This window comes from Salmo salar, chromosome ssa03, assembly GCF_905237065.1.
Source record: "Salmo salar chromosome ssa03, Ssal_v3.1, whole genome shotgun sequence".
NCBI lineage: Eukaryota > Metazoa > Chordata > Actinopteri > Salmoniformes > Salmonidae > Salmo > Salmo salar.
The window spans coordinates 37,671,624-37,687,103 of NC_059444.1; the positions used below are offsets into that span (position 1 = coordinate 37,671,624).

At 46.8% G+C, this 15,480-nt stretch overlaps 2 protein-coding genes across 2 annotated transcripts; both read left to right on the top strand.

Annotated features, from left to right (window-relative positions):
• Positions 1-494: 494 nt before the first annotated feature.
• Positions 495-5,246, top strand: LOC106600184 (protocadherin-8). The gene is made up of 3 exons (XM_014191512.2): positions 495-3,848; positions 3,981-4,215; positions 4,371-5,246. Exons 1-3 carry the CDS (start codon positions 1,431-1,433, stop codon positions 4,736-4,738), a joined length of 3,021 nt encoding a protein of 1,006 aa, XP_014046987.1. The 5' UTR covers positions 495-1,430; the 3' UTR covers positions 4,739-5,246.
• A 1,584-nt stretch (positions 5,247-6,830) lies between these two features.
• Positions 6,831-14,717, top strand: LOC106600181 (chondromodulin). The gene is made up of 7 exons (XM_014191511.2): positions 6,831-7,033; positions 7,291-7,431; positions 7,949-8,089; positions 8,222-8,335; positions 11,914-12,067; positions 12,873-12,979; positions 13,680-14,717. The coding sequence occupies exons 1-7, from the start codon at positions 6,962-6,964 to the stop codon at positions 13,902-13,904; spliced, it is 954 nt and encodes a 317-aa protein (XP_014046986.1). The 5' UTR covers positions 6,831-6,961; the 3' UTR covers positions 13,905-14,717.
• Positions 14,718-15,480: the final 763 nt, after the last annotated feature.

Genomic DNA, 15,480 nt, shown 5'->3' on the forward strand with positions numbered 1-15,480 from the left:
TTGTGGGGCTTTTGGGGTTGGGACAGGGCTACGGAATACAATTTCCCCTCATAATTGGTGCTTTACGAAAGCTTCAAAGCTTCCCAACCAAACATATCAGCCTGATCTCATAGATTAGATGTAACATGGTAAAAGTAAATCCGTAACACTCAAATTAGTATGATATGTTAGGTTTGGTATAGTTACATAAGACAGAAGGTTACTTAAGGCAAAACAAAAGAAGGGTGGTTGGTGGAGGTGGATGGGTAGGCATATAATGAAAATGTTTAGCGACCCAAAAGTTGCGTGTTCAAATCTCTTCACGGACAACTTTAACATTTTAGCTAATTAGAAACTTTTCAACTACTTACTACTTTTTAGCTACTTAGCATGTTAGCAAACCCTTCCCCTAACCCTAACCTTGACCCTTTAACCTAACTCCTAACCTTAACCTTAAACTTAACCCTAACCCATAGCCTAGCTAAAGTTAGCCAGCTAGCTAAAGTTAGACACTTAGCTAAAGTTAGCCACAAAAAAATGAGAATTCGTAACATATAATACGTTTTGCAAACTCATTGCATATTGCACATTTGCAAATTCTAAACATATTGTTCGTTTGGCAAATTCATAAAATAAGAATTGTAGTACGTAACATATCATCCTTAATGGATGATGGACATCCACAAATGAATACATACCATACGAAACTTAACATATCATACTAAATGGAGTGATTTGGATTAGGTACAGAATAATACAAAATACTCTGAGACCAGGTTGAACATATCAATCTTCTGGTAAAGAACCTGATATGACCCTGTGGATAATGAATCAATAGCCTAATGATCCAGTAAATTGTAGGCTGCCTGGCATACAGCAGAGAACAATAAAAGTCCCGTAGCCTATACATTGTCCATAATGACCAATATTTGTCTTCATATGCGACTGTAGCTATACTGTCTGTTATCCGAGTGCTTTGTCCTCTAGCTCAGGGGCACTGCGCATCACAGCGCCCCGCGTGTGTTTGTGCGCAGACTCATTTAACAGACCAACACACATAAATAATCAACGGAAACGAAACATATTAAATCAAGCCTTGCCTTTAGACCACATATCTGTGCCAAGTTTTTCCGACACAGTCCAGGAATCTCTAAGCAGGCTTAGAGGTCTTTTAGAAGTCCCCTTTCCGTTTTCAACGCGCGGATTGGTTACGGTGCAGCTCATTTGCATGCACCGCCGTATAAACCCTCCCGCCACTGCAGCCCTCTCGCGCTGGGAGAGCACACCTCAGAGCGAGCGCAGCAGAGAGAGTTAGCTTATCACTTCGTCATCCTAAAACGATCACTGTCGTACCCAACGAGACTCGGAAAGTGCTTTTGTTTGAATAAATAGTTGAGCTAAGTGCAGCCAGTTTAGTGGATTTTTTGTTTTTGTTATTTCAATTTGGCAGGATGGGTATGAGAGGGTGGAATTGGTGGGTGCTGGTGTTCACCTCACTGGCTGTCCTGCCCGCTCTCACGGAGGGAAAGACAGTGAAGTATGAGACATTTGAGGAGGACGCCCCGGCGACTGTCATCGGAAACTTGGCCAAGGACATTTCAATCAGCCCCTCCTCGGGCTCCAAGACAAATTTCAGGATGATGAAGCAGTTCAACTCCTCTTTTATCCGTTTGAGGGAGGGCGACGGACAGCTGACTATCGGAGAGAGAATTGACAGAGAGAGAATTTGCAAACACACCCTTCACTGCCTCATCGCATTTGATGTGGTCAGCTTCTCCAAAGAGCAGTTCAAACTCATCCACGTCGAGGTGGAGGTCAAGGACATCAACGACAATTCCCCCGAGTTCCCCCGGAAAGAGTCGAGTCTGGAGATCTCCGAAAACACAGCTGTGGGCACGCGGATCCCGTTAGACTTCGCTGTGGATGAGGACGTGGGTTTGAATTACATCCAGAGCTACCAGATATCCGTTAACAGTCACTTCACCATAGATGTGCTTAGCAGAGCCGACGGGGTTAAATATGCGGAGCTTGTGCTCATGAAGGAGCTGGACCGCGAGACACAGGCTTCCTATGCGCTGGAGCTGGTTGCTATGGATGGTGGCAACCCGTCCCGCACGGGAACGACTCGCATCAACGTCAAGGTGAAAGACTACAATGACAACAGCCCAGTATTCGACAGGAACAATTTCTCAGTGGACCTCCCTGAGGACGCACCGGTAGGGTTTCTCTTACTGGACCTGAACGCAGAAGACCCGGATGAGGGGCTGAATGGGGAGGTGGTGTATGGGTTCGGTAACCAGGTGCCATCAGAGATTCGACAACTTTTCAGAGTGGACCGCAAAACGGGACGCCTCACCCTTGAGAGCCCCATTGACTTTGAAAGCAAAAAAACGTACGAATTCGACGTCCAGGCGACTGACCTGGGTCCAAACCCGAGTCCGGCTATCTGTAAGATAGTGGTGCAGGTGCAGGACGTTAACGACAACGCGCCAGAGATCTCCATCACGCCTATGACCTCCATCACGGCGGGAATCGCCTATATCACGGAGTCTGCGGCACGCGAGAGTTTTGTGGCTCTGGTCAGCACCTCGGACAGGGACTTTGGTGCTAACGGACAGGTGCACTGCACGCTCTACGGCCACGACCACTTCAGGTTGCAGCAGGCGTATGAGGACAGCTTCATGATCGTGAGCACGAGCCCGTTGGACCGGGAGAAAATCCCTGAGTATAATCTAACAGTGGTGGCAGAGGACCTGGGTTCCCCACCATTCAGAACCATCACCCAGTACACCATCCGGTTAACGGATGAGAATGACAATGCCCCTGTGTTCAGTAAGCCGGTGTATGAAGTGGCTGTGGTGGAGAATAATGCCCCGGGTGCTTACATCACCACGGTAGTCGCCAGGGACATGGACTTGGGCCACAACGGTAAGGTGAGCTACAAGCTCGCTGACACCTATGTCATGGGCTCTCCGGTGTCCGCTTTTGTCTCACTGGACCCCGCGAGTGGCTCCCTTTATGCACTCAGGAGCTTCAACTATGAAGTCATGAAACAGCTCGAGCTCCGCATCACAGCCAGCGACGGTGGGTCCCCGCCCCTCACCGGAACCACGACCGTTAACATTAGGATAGTGGACCAAAACGACAACGCACCTGTCATCAACCAGCCCGTGCTCAATAATGGGTCCGCGGAGGTTCTGCTTCCCCGGGATGCGCCCTCGGGCTATGTTATCACCCGGGTGGAGGCGCGAGATGCTGATGAGGGCTTGAATGCAGAGCTGTCCTACAGACTTGCCTTTGGAGAGGCATCTGTGTTCTCCGTTAACAAAGCCACTGGAGAGGTCTACCTCAACCGCGTGCTCAGTCACGGCGTGGACGAGACCCTGCGCGTGACCGTCACGGTGAGTGACAACGGGAGACCTGCGCTCACCACCGCCGCCACGCTTCACTTCCTCATCATTGCGGGCGCCCCTCCGAGCGACAGGACCGTGTACCGGGCAGGCAGCAGGGAGGCAGGGGAGCACGCACAGTGGGACCTGTCAGTGGTGATTATCATCGTCCTCGCGGGGAGCTGCACGCTCCTGCTGTTAGCCATCATCTTCATCGCCACCACCTGCAACCGGCGGAAACGGGAGAAGACTGGAGATGACACCGACTCGTACGGGGAGAAGGAGACTCTGGAAAGAGGCAAAAACAACAGCGACAACCCGCTGCTGCCGCTCCACGGAGTCGTGGGAGGGTTTGAAGCCCACACCTTCTCGAGCCAGCCCGGTTTTGCCGGGGAACACACTGGTAGCAGTGACCTGTGCTCCGCCTCAGAAGACGGGAGCGAGGCCCCGTGCGTCTACGAACCGGACAGCAAACCCAAGGTGAGATTCTGCTCCCTCTCCCCCTTCCCCTCACTCTCTTTCTCTGTATGTGCCCTCAGCCTCACACAGTGATCTTGTAATGTGTTACTGTCCATGGTGCTGAACTGTGCTGTTTCTATCTCTTTTCCGCAGGGCTACTCCACTCTGCCTGGCTACGGAAACGGCTACAATAACGGTAAAGAAGTGGTCAGACCAATCACCATCTGGAAGGGCAACTCCTACACCACCATCTCCGCAAGAGACCCTGCATTCAGCGGGAAGGACAGCGGGAAAGGCGACAGTGACTTTAACGACAGCGATAGTGACATCAGTGGCACCGACCTGAAGAAGGAGGGAGTACCGGTACCCCCCATGGGCGGCCAGAGTGGTAAGAGATACTTCTATTTCTTTATCATAACCATTACAGTCATTCGAAAGAAGTCAATGTGTACGGGGTTTTGCTTTTCTATTTGGTCGCACAAGAAGACTAACCTCAAACCCCTCCCTTCTCTATCTCTCTCTCTCTCTCTCTCTCTCTCTCAGGTCTATGGGCGTGTACCAGTGAGTGTAAGATTCTGGGTCACTCTGACCGCTGCTGGAGCCCTTCCACCGTCCACGCTAACACCGGTCCCTCGCCCGTCCCCACCCCTACCGGCCAGACCCTCTCCTCCTTCAACAGCCTCTCCAAGACGGCCTCGCTGCCCCGAGACTCGCTCCGACGGGACAATTATTACCAGGCGCACATCCCCAAAACAACCGGCCTGCAGAGTGTGTACGAGAAGGTTCTGCATAGAGAATATGACTATGTCCTGGTCACTCCTCCCTTACCCATGAGAGTTCAGGAGATTAGTGAAATCACTATCCCAGTCTACGGTCCGACCACAACACGGTGTCCCAGCAATGAAGTCTAAAGAATAACCTAAATAACAGCATTCAAAAATGTGTTTCATTTAATTTATAAAACCATGACAAGGAGAATTACATGTTGCTTACAAACGGTTGAGATTATTTGTCATGTAAATGAGTTTGTATATCCTAAAGAATATTTGTGTATTTTGAATTTTTAAGTGTTTCAATGTAAAAGTCACATTTGGACTCTATATCCAATCACTGTTAAGACTTTGTTGGACATATACTGTGTAACTTATGCAAGGATTTGTACATAAAGAGAGTTTATTTTTTATAAAAATCATAATTCAACACCGACGATGTGTACATATGAATTGTAGTTATACTGATTCTAAGGCATGCCTACTATTCAAATGGCCCAGAAACCACGGTTTGATGCCGGAGACCCAATGTATCAAGTTGATAACTATGTATGAATTTATTTAAATGCAATGATGTAATAATTGTTTCGATTTTCTATCACCATATTCGAAAGAAAATAAACGTTGAAATACCGTTTTGAAACCTTAATCTTGTCCCCGACTTATTTCTGTTCACTCACTCCTACATCAACCTATTTAAGACATGCTACTCTTAGTCCTGGAGGAATATGGGAGCGCAATAAAAAGTGCTTCTATGCTATTAAACAGAGGCATAATCCTTAATCAAGGCACTTTGCCCCTTTGACAATGAAATAATAGCCCTAATCTGTTGTACCTATTGGATCCCGAGAGGTGTCACTATTGAAAAAAACTGTGCGCTCTGACAGGGGAGTGAATGATGACATTTCACCTACAACCGAATATAAACGACGAACCTCGTCTCGTCTACATTTGATTGATAATTTAGTTTGACTATTGGCAACAAAACGATCTTGCGGTCTAGTCATTCTCGCTAGAGGCAGCAGTCGGAGCCAATCAAGCTCATCAATAAGATTAACATACTCATCCGTGTATATTATAGTCTCCAGGGGTTTCTGCATGTCTAAAGAGTCTAATACAGTCTGTAGACCGACCTCCTCAAGGCACAGAATAATAAAGAGTTGCGCACACCACTCAATTAAAACGCATATGCCCAATGGGCGCCTATGCGTAAAAGCACGCCTGATACGTTCGGATAGAGAACTGTTTACGCATCGATTGACTATTGCCTTTAACCACAGGATGTAATTAATGTGTTTGGTAATAAAACATGTACTGATAACTCAATCAGCGCACATACAGCTGGGAACTAGATATCCCACGTCTCCACTGAGATAAGCATTTTGGATGGATATTTGTTCCCATGGGGTCTTCACTGAGTGGCGGGGGGCTGTATCGTTAGCTCGAAATAGGAAGCCACACATTCCACAGGATCCACCTCGGACCTTGGGCCGGTTAGAACTGAGGGAGGAAGAGAGAGAGAGAGAGCGAGAGAGAGAGGGAGAGAGAGAGAGAGAGGGGGGAAGAGAGAGAGAGAGAGAGAGAGAGAGAGGAAGAGAGAGAGGGAGAGAGAGAGAGAGACTACTGTAAGAGCAGCTCATATCCTCTCTGACTGAACGTATTGTATGTTCTAGGGTGATTTAAGGAAAGGCTTCCTTACTGCCTCTGCATCAGCTGTGCACGTTCACATCATTTGTGTTCCACCTACGGAACAATCCGCGTTCCCGTTTGAATAGGATTCCCAAAGAAATGTTGGAGAAATACATGAATATAAACCAGACTTTCCCATTGCGCATCATATATGCCTGTCAAATGTAAATACACACATTTTGACAAAGGCTTTCTTAGGTTGTGTAGGTCTACGCTGTCTGGACGTGTTTTGCACAGAAGGTAGCGCACTTGCCCTGTTGTTGTTTCAATATCCGAACAGCCTGTTCTCTCTGTCTTCCAAAGCCATAACATCGTTCTACTCTGCATTCCTTGATCGACCCCTGTCCTGAGGCAGGGCGCCAAGCCAACATAGTGACCATTTTAAAAGATTCCCGGTGTGGCACGCCGCACGCGCATACTTTCCACCGGGTTTTTGGGGGATTTATTTCTCCAGGCAGGTAATATAACAATCATCGCGCATGAATAGGCAGTTTGGTTAGCCCTGCCCTGTCCCAGAGAGAGAGAGAGAGAGAGAGAGAGAGAGAGAGAGAGAGAGAGAGAGAGAGAGAGAGAGAGAGAGAGAGAGAGAGAGAGAGAGAGAGAGAGAGAGAGAGAGAGAGAGTGAAGGAGGATTAGTGGACACCTTTGCTCGGGCTCTCAGACCCACTCGCAGCCATGGCCGAGAGTTCAGATAAAGTGCCCATCGCTTTAGCGGGACCCGAGGACCTGCAACAGTTTATGCCACCTGTAAGTAGACTATCATATATCGTTGCTTGAGTTTCTAAATGATATACCTGTGCCAGATAGCCTAGGCTAGGGTCAGGGACTTTGTGTGGTCATTCCACGAAGACACCTGCTAATTTTTATGGAGGTGTTGATGTTGAGTTGGACTTTATGAAGGCAACGCATTATAAATGCTTTAGAAACCATTTTTACAAACAATTTTCAACTTTCGAACCCAGTATAGGTGGCATTCATGTAAATGATTGATGTGTTCATCACAGGCATACACTGCCGTGGCAGTTAAACCGGTGGCCACCGGCCGCCTGCTGAAGTCCGGGATTGTGGTTTTGATCGCCGGGGCAATACTGCTGCTGTTCGGGGCTATCGGAGCTTTTTACTTCTGGAATAATAACGACAAACATGTAAGAGTTTTAACATGAGTCCTTCTGTAATAATGGACTACAGCGAATTCAAGAGGCATTAGGCCTTGAACCAGCGACTCTTGTCTCTCCATGCTAGGCCTAATGTTAAAATCTGATAAATCATAGCATTGTGTTGAGCTATGCCATTTAGGTGTTGGAGCGCTTGGTAGAAGTCAAGAGCGTATAATGAATGGAAGCCTTGTTGTGTTTCTGAGACTTGGGAGGGGGGTGGAGGGGGGCTCATAGGGTCCTGCTGATGTCCCGGGGACGAGAGGTGTAATCGAGGTAAGCCCAGGCTACTGCCGAATAATAAAACGATGATGTATATGATTTGAATACATTTGGTAGCTATAGGCCTGCATGAGTTCTGAGCGAGAATAGGATAATCATTTGGTTGTTTTTCTAGCTGCTTCTAGGATGGAAGCAGGGCAAGTGCACCCCCCCCCCCACAACGCACACACACCTCACTCCTTACAGGTGTGACAACATTCCCTGTGTATGCATGTGTGTGTGGCAGGTCTACAACGTCCACTACAGCATGAGTATTAATGGTAACGTGGAGGAGGGCTCTATGGAGATTGATGCCACCAACAACATGGAGAGGTTCCGTACTGGGAGTGGAAATGAGGAGGCAGTGGAGGTCCACGACTTCCAGATTGTACGTTTGAAACAACAACAAGAATAATTCCAATTCCAATTGGTACATTGGAGGCTAAATCAATTTTGTAACATGTTAGATGCACATTGTTATTTTCTTACAAGCTATTTCCTCTCCTCGCTCTCTCCCCAGGGTATAACTGGTATCCGTTTTGCTGGAGGAGAGAAGTGTTACATTAAGACCCAGGTCAAAGCTCATCTGCCTGACGTGGAAACACTCAACAAAGAGTCTCTTCTGTTCGACCTGGTAGGAATGACCTCCTCTCTCTCTCTCTCTCTCTCTCTCTCTCTCTCTCTGTCTGTCTGTCTGTCTGTCTGTCTGTCTGTCTGTCTGTCTGTCTGTCTGTCTGTCTGTCTGTCTGTCTGTCTGTCTGTCTGTCTGTCTGTCTGTCTGTCTGTCTCTCTCTCTCTCTCTCTCTCTCTCTCGCTCTCTCATCTGTGTTTGTCTTTCTGTCTGTGTGTATTTCTGGGTTACCTATGACCGCAACACACCTATGTACTGTCAGACACAGTTAACATTGGTTGTGTGTTGTGGGGGGGTTGGGGTAGATATAGGGACTGAGCTAATTTAAGCGATTACAGGAGAGCTGTATGATGAACTGAGCGGTTTACTAGCTGGGTTGGTTGTGTGTGTGTGTGTGTGTGTGTGTGTGTGTGTGTGTGTGTGTGTGTGTGTGTGTGTGTGTGTGTGTGTGTGTGTGTGTGTGTGGTTAGTTGGCTTGGTTAGTTGGCTTTAGCCCGAGGGTAAGGGCTTGTACAAGTAAATGAAGAGATTGTAGCAGATTGGTATCCAGCCCCAAACATGAGCTCTCTCTGGCTCTGATCTGGAGGATCTCTTCTGCCACAAACTATCCACAAACCAGACCTGTGATCTGGGCTCACCTGACATACATAACTCCCCCACCACCCATACCCAAGTCATGTGTGATAACCCTAACTGTCATGTTGTCCATTTCTCTCAAAGTTAAGTCAGTTTAGAAGTATTCGATGGGACGGTGAGCCGAGAGGACATCCACACACCTACACCCACACACCCACACACGCACACACACACGCACGCGTGCCGCTCAGAGAGAGGGATTGCTTTCACTCGTGAGTCATGTGTTCACACTCTCTCTCTGGCCAAACTGAAACGAGGCGGGTTGGATCAACACGCTGATCTTAACAACATCTGAACAAGCCTGTCAAGCTGTCACAGTGCTGCAAGATGTCTGTGTTTCTGTGTGCGTGTTTGTGAGGGTGTGTAAGCTCTCCCACTGCCGAAATGAGGCTTTCTGCTTATTTAAATCAGTTAGCGCTGTGTATGCTCCATGCACACATCATTAAACATCACGCAGGCCATCGCAGGCCATCGCACGCATGCGCGCGCACACACACACACACACACACACACACACACACACACACACACACACACACACACACACACACACACACACACACACACACACACACACACACACACACACACACACACACGCCTCTCTGCCTCGTCAACAGCCGTTTATTTATTCCACGGTGTGTGCTAGACAGTGTATGTTTGTGTGTATGTTGGGCTCAGATAGTGAGATGTGGTTATAATAGTAGCTGCCGGCTGGTCATCCAACAATATCTCAGTATTCAAATTTTGTCCAGGAGGTGGCATAAATGTCTATGGGTGAAGTGAAAGTACAATACATGACCAAAAGTACTTGGACACCTGCTTGTCGAACATCTCATTCCAAAATCAAGGGCATTAATATGGAGTTTGTCCCCCCTTTGCTGCTATTACAGCCCCCACTCTTTTGGGAAGGCTTTCATTTCATGAAGCTCCCGATGAACAGTTATTGTGCTGACGTTGTTTCCAGAGGCAGTGTGGAACTCGGTAGTGAGTGTTGCAACCGAGGACAGACAATTTTTACGTGCATGCGCTTCAGCACTCGGTGGTCCCGTTTTGTGAGCTTGTGTGGCCTACCACTTTGTGGCTGAACCGTTGTTTCTCCTAGACGTTTTCACTTCACAATAACAGCACTTACAGTTAACCGGGGCAGCTCTAGCAGGGCAGAAATTTGACGAAATTTGACAAACTGACTTGTTGGAAAGGTGCCAGGTTGAGTGTCACTGAGCTCTTCAGCAAGGCCATTCTACTGCCAATGTTTGTCTATGGAGATTGCATGGCTGTGTGATCGATTTTATACACCTGTCAGAAATGGGTGTGGATGAAATAACAGAATCCACAAATTTGAAGGGGTGTCCACATACTTTTGTATGTATAGTGTAAGTAAGGGTTAAGGTTGGTAACAGAAAAAACTTGACATTTAAGCATAAAAAAACTTGACTGTTAAGTTTAGGCAATAACTCTGACTTGTTAAGGTAAGGGTTAAGGTTTGTGACAGGGTGAAAACAGAAACAATCAAAACAATTGCCTAGCACTGGGATTGAACCCGCGATCCTCGCCAAGCAAGCCGCTAGAGAGTAATATGTGCTCACGTTGCCCCTATTGGACGGTAATTGAAGGCATCTCCCAACGTCCTCGGGACATGGACAAACGTTGAATACGGAAGTCTATCCGGTGTGATCTTGCTGGGTTATCTGTTGTGATTTAGTGATGGGAAATATGGGTACGATAAACTCTTATCAGTGGCAACACACACACACACACACACACACACACACACACACACACACACACACACACACACACACACACACACACACACACACACACACACACACACACACACACACAGACAAACACAGACAAACACAGACAAACACAGACAGAGAGAATGGGTTAGATAAACTCGTCAGTCCTGCACTGGAGAACGCTTGCTGTTGTTTGTCCCCCAAGCTAATAATTTCAAATGAAAAATAAAAGTGTGCCCATGTAGGTTAGATGATAGCATTCCCCTAACTATCTATTACCTGTTTAGTATCCAGTAACACGGGTATATTACTCTAGTAATACCATGTTATCATTAGTGTTAGCAGTGTGTGTCTGCATGTTTGATCTACACATCAGCAGGGAGACTTTATAAAATGTTGGCCATCCTGCTTTTCCGTCAGCTTGTTGACTTGATGTGAATGATTCTCGACGTTGTTTAATGAAACCCAGCAAAGTACATAACACAAAAGGGATATCCCTCAAGCCTTCTGTAAATATATAGTTCCTGACCTAGTGTTCATTAGACAGACAGATTGGATCTGGGTTAGAAACATACTTTATTAATCCCCAAGGGTAGATTCAGTCGAAGGCACAGTAGCTCTCCTGTCTATGAGAAGCCCTCAGATTCTCTCCAGCGTTTAGGCATTTAAGAAAACATGCAAAGGATTAAAACAGAAAATGAGGAACGAGATAGGAAACCACATCAAAACAAACAAGGGGTCAAAAGAGTCGTAAGAATATTGCAATTATACAGGAAAATAATTACAATATCAGTCAGGTAGTGTAAGCCCAGGGACATTCCTTAAAAGCTTGTCTGTCTGTCTGTATGTCTGTCTGCCAACACTGTCGAGTCGAGAGCTACTTTTTTTGTTTATTTTTGTTTTTATTGTCACATCCACTGGTGCAGTGAAATGGGTTGTTTTAATTGGGCTAGATTCAATCTGTAGTGCTGAAGATCTGCACGGTTGAAATTTAAACACAATGTTCCCGCGTTCGCGGAGACTGCATTCACGCCACGGTCAACTGCATATGTTGGCTCAAATGGAAATGACCTTTAAACTTCAATCGCGCCTCAGCGCAGATTTTCAACGCTGTAGATTGAATATAGGCCTTATAGGATACACATTTTAATCTTCGTCCTGTAATTACATAACCCACCCCCTCCCTATCTCTCTCTCCAGGAGGATGAGGTGATGCCTGCTAAGTTTGAGGAGGACTCTCTGATCTGGGTGGCGGCTGACATGCCTCTCTCTGACCCCACCTTCCTCAGCTCCAAGATCCGCGATTTGTGTGGAGACCTGCCAATCTTCTGGCTCCGCCCTACCTACCCCAACGGTACCCAATTAGCACCTTTATATTCTCACACACAAGTCCTTATATGGGAGTAGTAAAGTGTGTATTTGAAGGTCAACAATAAGTTGCGAAAGTGACTGGTCATCTCGAAACAATGCACATAGCAACATGATGCACTGGAGATAAGCAAAACAGTACGATTAGTATTTTCTTTTCACAATTAGTGTATAAAACATTAAAAACACCTTCCTAATATTGAGTTGCACCCCCTCCCTTTTCCCTCAGAATAGCCTCAATTTGTCGGGGAATGAACTCTACAAGGTGCTGAAAGCGTTCCACAGGGATGCTGGCCCATGTTGACTCCAATGCTTCCCACAGTTGTGTCAAGTTGGCTGGATGTCCTTTGGCTGGTGGACCATTCTTGATACACACAGGAAACTGTTGAGCGTGAAAACAGCAGCGTTGCAGTTCTTGACACAAACCGGTGCGCCTCGCACCTACTACCAAACCCTGTTCAAAGGCACTTCAATCTTTTGTCTTGCCCATTCACCCTCTGAATGGCACACATACACAATCCATGTCTCAATTGTCTCAAGGCTTGAAAATCCTTCTTTAACCCGTCTCCTCCCCTTCATCTACACTGATTTAAGTGGATTTAACAAGTGACATCAATAAGGGATCATAGCTTTCACCTGGTCAGTCTGTCATGGAAAGAGCCGGTGTTCTTAATGTTTTGTACACTCAGCGTAGGCGCGGTGCTTCCAAAGGTGGCTCCAATAATGCCCGGATGTCAACGTATGTTGTGTTGGCCTAGATAGCATATTGACGGTCTTTGTGCTCTCCCCAGGTGGACAGAGGAAGAGGAGGGCAGCCCCTCGGCAGCGCCGCCAGGCACCCGGGGCAGAGGAGGAAGTGGATCCGGAAGCAGAATTTAACCCTGAGAACCCCTATCATGTGAGTGCCTTCGCACACTCAATCAGTGTGCTGTGTAACTTCAAATTCCAGCAGCCCAGCTCTAATATTTGGCCTTCATAGACAGTGTTTGTTGTGTCACCACAGGCTTGTTCTAACAACCAGACTACATATCCTCTTAGAGATACAGTATAATGTTATGCTCTCACGCTCATGTTGAGCGTCTGACACCGGGTCAAATGGTCCCTGTCCCGTCTCTCTCCCAGCATGCACAGCTGTGTGAGCAGGAACAGACGTTGGGTTCACGGTATCACCCTGAGCGGCCACGCTTGTCACCCCAACTGTGTGTGGGTGTGTGTGTGCACGCCTGTCCCTCAGAGCATGTGTGTGTGTGTGTGTGAGAGAGATCGCTGTCACCCTGAGTCTGTCTGCGCCTCAGAGACTCCTTTAGAATACCAAACTAAAGTTCCATTGAGGCTCTGTGTGAATAGCTCCACTATGAATCTCCCCACGCCCTGTTCCCCCTCCATGTCTAGGCCTCTAGACTCCCCCTAATCCCAACTGCTCCTCCTCCAGACATCCCCAGACCACCACAGACATAGAACCAGACTCAGTGTTTGCATTTGAGATAAACCATTGAATAAGAAATATATTTCTTAGTTCTTCAGAGATGCATTTCTACATAAATGCTGCTACTACCAGTATTTAACACGCGACTTCTCCCCTCTGACTCAACATGTAGCGTGGTCTGGAGGGCGAGGAGGGCACGATGACCTTTGATCCCATGCTGGACCACCAGGGCGTGTGCTGTACGGAGTGCCGGAGGAGCCACACCCAGTGCCAGAGGATCTGTGAGCCCCTGGGCGGGTTCCACCCCTGGCCCTACCACTACCGTGGGTGCAGGGTGGCCTGCAGAGTCATCATGCCCTGCCGCTGGTGGGTGGGACGCATCCTGGGCATCCTCTAAACACTCCCTGCCTAGACCTGGAGTGGTAGAATCCAGAGAAAGACAGGTGGTGGAGCGAGAGAGAGAGAGGAAAGAAAAACAGAGGAGAGGGGGAAGGGGGTAGAGAGGGGAGCAGGGAAGAAAGAGAGATAGGTCAACACCAAATTGAGTAATTAGCTTGGCTAGGTATAGTGCAGTTCACTTAGGATTTGGGCAAGGGAGAAAGAGATTTATTTGTATTTTTTTTTTTAAAAGGGGAGCGAGCAAACAATCAATCAAGGATATTCAGTTTTCAACCATAACAGAGAAATATGTATGCTGTAACACATACGGTAGGTAGGCTACAATACCATATGACAGAAGTTGTATATCATTATTCATACCATACTCTTAAGAGTACTTGCATACTATATACCCTGTGATGACATCAACCTGTCTGATCTTGTCACCTGAAACCAAACATTAAAGATTTTATATATTTTATATCAATAGTTATCTTATTAATGACTGACATGACGAATAGTGATGTGTAAACTTACCTTTCAGTTTTTCCTTTGCCTTTTGACAGAAATAAACGTAAGAAATAACAAGTATTCTGTAGGCAGAAGTTAAAGTAAATGAGTCGGACTAGACGGTCAACTGTGTGTCTGTAGCTACTCATCATGCTAGTGAGAAATGTTTCTGTCCTCCCGACCGCTGTTACTCATTTCCCAACAGCTTCTCCAGAAATAGGGCCTACTAACATCTACTGTACACTGTCTGGTATTCTCCATCAGCATTAAATAACTATTTCAAAGTGCAAATTCAATGAATAAATGGTATTTTAAGTAATCATATAATGCATCATTTTTTCATCACTATATCGTAGTAGCGCATTAGTTCAGTAATGTACTGACCTCAAAAGATAAGACAATCCATACTGTACAAAGCAAATTAGTCTACTGTAGAATATGGTTCAACAGCAGAGTTCAATGATACTATACATACTGTACGCATGCAGGCACACTTACACAAGCAGCCGTATGTACATGCAAACACACACTGGAGTTTATACCAAACGCAGAAGTTGATCAATAAGGTAAAAAAAACTGGAGCGCAGCAGAGAGTTTGAGAGGTCTGGGAGGCTATAATGAGACTAAAAGACTATGCAGCCGTCACGCTCTGATCTTACCCACGATGCAAAGTGCTTTGCTCCTTTTGATGTCAGGAGAGCAGCTTCAGGCAGGGGTATGGGAGGGGGGCAGCGTGTGTGTGTGTGATGCAGTTATATCCGAAGCCACAAACAGTTTTGGATTGTCACGAGAGATGAAACGATGTGCAATGAATCTAACACAAGTCAGTGAGGAAGGGGTGTGTGAGTGAGTATGAGTTTAAAACTTAACTAGGTGTGAGAGTTGATGATGCGGATAGCAGGCAGGCAGATGCATATTAATGCTCCCCTGCTTCTTTTACGCAACGCCCACTCGTAGCAGAGAGAAGCGGAGCGTGTGTGAGAGGATGAGGTCTATGCCTTCTCTAATACAGTAGATCAAAACGGTACGAGAAGCGTGTTTGGGGATTGGCGATGCTAGCTTTCTTCAGGTCTCAACACTAAACA